This window comes from Macadamia integrifolia, chromosome 5, assembly GCF_013358625.1.
Source record: "Macadamia integrifolia cultivar HAES 741 chromosome 5, SCU_Mint_v3, whole genome shotgun sequence".
Lineage (NCBI taxonomy): Eukaryota > Viridiplantae > Streptophyta > Magnoliopsida > Proteales > Proteaceae > Macadamia > Macadamia integrifolia.
In genome coordinates, this window is record NC_056561.1 from 13,461,493 (window position 1) to 13,467,687 (window position 6,195).

Below are 6,195 nucleotides of genomic sequence, written 5' to 3' on the forward strand. Positions count from 1 at the left end.
AGTAATACCCAGGATAACCACCGTCAACCGAATTGAAGGGATCGACGAAGTCCCAAGCATAGACCTCCGGGGGAGATGCAGGCTGAGGAGTTGCCGCCGGAAGAGTTGGTGGCAAGTTGTAATAAGGATCAAGAGGTAACGACCCCCCATTCCATACTGTGGATTCATAGAGTATGAAATATTCAGGCCACTGAGCTGCCACTGACGACATTCGAGGCCCCTCGTAAACGACAATAGGACCTGCAGTCGATGACCTCTTCATGTAGTACGCCGAGTACAAATAAGGATACGGATTCCCTCTTGTATCAATGGGCGGCCAAGACGACGAAGCTTTAGGGCTAACGTGGCTTTGAAGCTTGAATGATTCCGATTTCGTCTCCGACTCAGCATCGGACCCCATGTCGATATGGATTTGTGAATCCTCTTCCAGCTAGTGATGGTGTCGAGATAAAAGTCGACAACGACGAATCCTTATTGTATTTTTCTTTTTCCCTTCGTCTAATGGTAAAGGATTGGAGAAGATGGAGGGGAAGATCCAACACCGATAACAAGTTCCTCTTCTACAAATCGACAGAGGGCTTCGTCGACATCTTTCAGTGACCGGAAGTACGAAACATGCCTAGAAGTGAGGTCGTACCGGTGATCGCCATTGTCTACGCAAGGTTTCAAACAAATATCGGTTGTTTTGACTGTCCACAACCATAACCCCTTTTAGCACTCTAAAGTTGAGTCTTAGTATTTTATATTAAGGAAGGGTAATTTGGGTATTAAATATTTTATATTGAAGCTCATGTCATCACTTAACTGGATTATCTAACGAAAGGGGTTCACTTGATAGAATCTTTAAACTACATGAGAGGTAATGATATGTTTAAAAGTATGTGAGGAGAAAGAGGTACTAAGGCAAAGTACATGGAGGGGAGTCTAGGGGGTGGATTCTTTAGCCATTTTCATGGGTTTCTTATCTCCATCCAATGGCCTTATGTGTGGTCATGCACAAAACCTTTCGTCTAGTAGTAGTAATAATAAGGGAAAATTATGTCTCTCTCCCTTGTAGTTTGTCGAAATTATAGGTGGATCAAAGGGTTTAAACGAATTATGCCCCCCTCCCCTAGCATTGACGGTGAGTATGTTGTTAGTTTTAGATAAGAAAAATACCTTATTACCCTTTAGTTGCCACTTATTCTTTCTGTCAAACGTGATTTCTTAGTCTATTTGGAACCCATCCATTTGATTTCATGTGCCTCCCCATATAGGAAATTAAAACACTAAATTTTAAAAGCGTATTCAAAGTAAAACAAATTATGCCTCTACCTCAAAACAAACAAAGCCCCAAAATTCAGGGAAGCTTGTCCGATTTGAGCACCAAGAAGGTTCCTTCTACAGGGCGGGTTGTGGTTCCTGAAGCAAAGTAAAGAGGATAAATGATGAGAGAGGGAAATGGTTACAAGGAAGTTGCTTGAAGGAGACAGCAACTCTAGCGAGACAGCCGATCTTGTTATCTCGTGGATGGTTCTTGAAATACTTGGAGGATTCACTGAGTAATGGTTTTGGATTAGAAAAGGGGAGGAAGATGATGCGATAGCATTGATCAACGGCATATTGGGCTGCCAAATAGACTAAGAAATCAAGGATTGGGAAGTGACTCGCCTATTACTGGCAAAGTGGAGAAGATGAAGGGGCTCACTGCAAGGCTGTTGGAGTCGATTCCTCCACGACTGGGGTGACTTAAAGGCTGCAATTGATTCCTCTTCAACTTTGGGCCTTTGCAATCACAATCGGAGACAGAAAAGAGGAAGGGGCCGGCAAATAGCGAATCTGAGAAAGCGTTAGGGTTTAAAACGTGAGAGGAAGAATAAGGGGCAACTGGGCAAATGAATTGTGGGTTTTGGGGTTTTGCTTAGTTTTGGCAAATGACCATCATGAATTTTCTTGTATTGGTGAAAAAGGTTGCAGAAGAACTAAAGGGAAGGGTGTCTTGCTAAGTTTGCATTAATATAAGGGTATTTTTGGCATTAAGATACATCATATAATTTGACATCATCGACTAGTCCCAATTTCACGGTGACTAACGGATTGGACCTAATTATAAGAATTTTTCAAATTATAGTAGAGGGGGCATAATTCGTTTAAACCCTTTGATCGACGTGTAATTTTAGCAAACTACAAGGGAGGGGGTGTAATTTTTCCTAATAATAATGATAAACCTTTCGTGCCCGGCTCAATCTAGCGTTTCCAATGCCATACTGGTAAGGTTTTTTTCCCCCTATTGATAATATTAATTGTGAGATGGATAGGCACACTACCAATGTATGGGAAGCTAGCGGGTAGCACAAATGGAAGCAGAGATGTGGTGTCATACAGGGAGTGTGGATCAGGTTCTCGTATGAGAACCATTCTCATATAGGTTGATCCACATAGATGAAATCCACCACAAAGTTAGTTGTTGGGTGGATTCCATCTGTGCAGATCATCCCCGTATTAGAACGGTTTGTGTACGAGGACTTGATCATCGGTTTTCTCATTCAGAAGGGGGTAGGGTAGAGAGAGAGACGCACATTTGATGCTAGCTTACAGTACATCCAGTCTTTTTCCAAATTATGATAAGGTAAAATAATGAGACTTAGTCACATGACCATTGTGGTGATTTGTGCCAGACACGGAGAACCCCCCCCCCCCCTTTAAAAACAATAAATGATTCATTTTGCCTTGATGCTCATGTGCACCCCTCATTGACATGTGCACCAATTACATTATTTTCTCCATTATTATATAATTAATGTAAAAGATAAGTTGCTTTAAAAAGCACCAAACTTGAGGTACATTAAAAATAATAACGTTTATTTACAGAAATACTGCATTTTCTGCGGTAAAAGATAAGAAATTAGTTCCTAACATCAAATAAGGAACTAATTATTTTTAACCCAAAAAAAAAAAAAAAACTAATCACAACCAAAATAGGTTTATTATAGAACTAATAGAGAGCACAAAACTTTAAGTCGATCGAGGTCCCCTCAAGGCTTAAACATCAGTTGCAGAAGTGAAGACATTGTGCAACCAATCCCTTTAATCTGTCTATGCTGCAGTTGGTGCTGCTGATGGTGATGGACCCTGGCTCTCATCTTTCCCACTGAAAACGCCTCTGGAAAAGACAAAAAAAAAAAAAAAATGCCAAACTCAGAAGAAAATAAGGGGAAAAAAAAATATATCAAAATCGTCAGCAGTGATGTGGTGAGGTGCAATAAACATCCAACGTTTAAGGTGCATGACTGCATGGTTGGGCCTCTCGCTGCAGAGAATTTGGACTCTTGAAAAACTTACCCAAAGAAATTCCAAGTCTTGTCTTTCATGTTATCTGCACCATCGCCTGTGGCCTTCAATACATCCTTGGCCTCTTGTTCTTTCGTAGTAATGGCATCTGTGGCTGTTTCCTTTGCGTTTCCCACTGCCTCGCTTGCTTTATCCTGCACATTCTCCATAGCCATTCGCATGTCCGAGTAAGCGAAGTCCATTACAAACACAATGGCCAATGCCAAAACCAGAACGTAGAAAGCTGCTCCCTTTGCCATCTTCTTTATTTCTCTCTTTATATATAAATATACCAATTGCTTGTTTTCTTGTACTTTTCTTGTGTGTTTGAGAATGGCAGAGACATGGGGGTTAATTTATACCATTGAAGGTGGCGAATTATGAGGAAGGGCTGAGGTTCTTAAGTTCATAAGGTGAGTTTAGCATGCATCCTCCTGTGATTTGTGATCCTGATTGTTTTAAGGTCTCTTCGTGGCTTGGTTTGGAGCAAGGATCATGGTTTTTCGTACACGCTCCATGGTCTCCTACATGTAATCCACTTAATATGTTGACCTAGGGCCCTTCAAATAAGGGCGTCAATCGGTTTAGTTCTGGTTATTCGGTTAGGTTTAGATTCGGTTCCGAATGATGATAAGGTGGATCAGAATCAAATCGAGAACTAACTTGGTTCCGTATTTAGATACTCAAGCTGATACAATTCAGTTCAGTTCGGTTTTGGTTCCAATTCGATTCTGATATGCAGTTTTAATTCGGTTTTGTACCTCAGTTTTAATTCAGTTATGAAAACAGTTCCACTTTTGGACCATGAATGTGATGGACCAAAGGCCATAATGGGCTCAAGTTATGAGCCATATGGCCATAGCTAATTCCAAAATTGTCTTAGCATGTAAATATGTGACGAGAAATTGCAAAACACACTTACTGCCTAAAAAATCTCTCTTAACAATACTAGGGTTTTTTCATTTTTTTTGTTTTGTTTTTTGTTTTAAGAGCAATTCGGTTTCATTTCGGTTCAAACTAGATGGTTATTACACCCTAAATTGAAACCGAGCCAAACTGAGGTCCATACTCACGTACTCCAACCGAATTAATTTAGTTCAATTCAGTCCGATTAATTTGGCTTGGTTTTAGATTTGGTATTCGATTTCAGTTTGAAATTGACACCCTTACCTTCAGATCTCTTGGCCCGTCTAGCCTAACCCAGATTCCGGATCCCCTAGCCTTACATCATACTCACCGGAACCCAGGTTGAGTTAGATGTGCCAATTGACCCGGCCCGACTGTCTTTCTGTGTGGTTTGTCATCCGATCACGGCCAGAATGGCCTGGGCCAAACGTATACCCAGATTACTGTGGCAATCCCCATGTAAATGTTTTATATAAAACATTCTTCATCCCCTTCCCTCTCTTTCTTCATTCTCTCTCCCCTTCTAGCAACACCTGATCATTTACCAATTTAAAGTAACAACTGAGACAATCCAGATTGGAATAAAAAGCCACTGGACCAAAGCAACACAGTCACAATCCCATTGAGCTATGAAAGTAGGGATGTAAACAGATAGTCAAAAATCTGTATTCGATTCGTGTTCGTATCCATTTAAGTGGATCCGTATACAAAGATTTACCATCTAGAAACTATCCAAATCCATCCAAAAACTAGTCGGATACTAATATGATTGTCCTAGAGGTTAGTGGATGGACGGTTCTTTGCACATTTATTTTAAAATTAGAATATCGCAATCTTAGTGCAAGTGGAGTATAGTAGTGGTGTACTAGGGTTAATTTTATTCATTTCGTTTTTGTCTTCTGGACTTTAGAGTAGAGTAGTTCCATGCTTAAGTCTTCTCTTTTTGGAGATGTTAGAGAGAGAGAAAGAGGCACTCCGTTCCCTTTTGTTCGATCTGCTTGATGTTGCCAAGGAGATGGGTGATTGACTTGTAGATTCAATCGTTCTTGAACCTGTTATGTTATTGCTCTTAATTTCTGCTTAATTGACCTAATTGTTTGTGTTTCCATCTTGCTCATCTACCGATTCCGATATGCAGATTTGATTTTTCTGTGATTTGTTTCGTAAGTGAAACTCTAATTCTATGATCTACTTCCTTATTTGTGGCAAGAAGACTCCCAATGGTCCTTCACCGGCAGCAGACGATGGTAAAGGCTTACCTACAGCAGGGAAGAAGAGCCGGTAGTTTGATAAATGAATCGAACCAGAAGATATCCAAATATCCGTTTAAAAAAAGAATTTGAAAGATGGTTGCAATTTTTAGGATATTCAACTGATAATTAACCAAACCAAATTCAAATAGTGGACTTGCCAAACGAATTTGAAAATTATAATATCCATATTGAATTCGATCCGTTTACACCCATGCATGAAAGACTATAAACAAATGACCATTTTACCCCTTCCATATTGGGACTTTAAACACGTGCTCATTAAAGTTCAACATAAAAATAATTGAAAATCAATTTTGGCCAAAACACATAAATGACTCTTGATCTCTTTTTTATTTGTGTTTTATCAATTTTTTTTTAAATAGAAACAAGCTCCATAAATGATATCAAATGCAATTAAAACCATTTTTATGAATAAAAATCAAAAAGAAAAATGATACCAAAGAGGGGGAGGTCAAAGTGAATGAAGAAATTCTTCTCACGATGTTGTTTGCCCGACATGAGATATAAGAGCAAAGTGAAGGGGTTTCACTCACTTTGTTTCCGCACTTGTTCATTTTGTTGGGAACAGCTTCCTAACACTTCAGTAAGACTACCCTTGGATACATTTCAAAATTATTAGGAACATCTTCCCCCAGAAAAGCAACCAAAATACAGCATTGGGGAAAGCTACTCCTCCCAGGACAAATTGCAGCCTGTTTTCGCATTT

General features: G+C 39.7%; 1 protein-coding gene across 1 annotated transcript; it reads right to left on the reverse strand.

Annotated features, from left to right (window-relative positions):
* Positions 1 to 2,793: 2,793 nt before the first annotated feature.
* On the reverse strand, positions 2,794 to 3,648 carry LOC122077768. Its single transcript, XM_042643633.1, has 2 exons — positions 3,322 to 3,648; positions 2,794 to 3,142 (listed from the first exon to the last, which is right to left on the reverse strand). Exons 1-2 carry the CDS (start codon positions 3,567 to 3,569, stop codon positions 3,076 to 3,078), a joined length of 315 nt encoding a protein of 104 aa, XP_042499567.1. The 5' UTR covers positions 3,570 to 3,648; the 3' UTR covers positions 2,794 to 3,075.
* Positions 3,649 to 6,195: the final 2,547 nt, after the last annotated feature.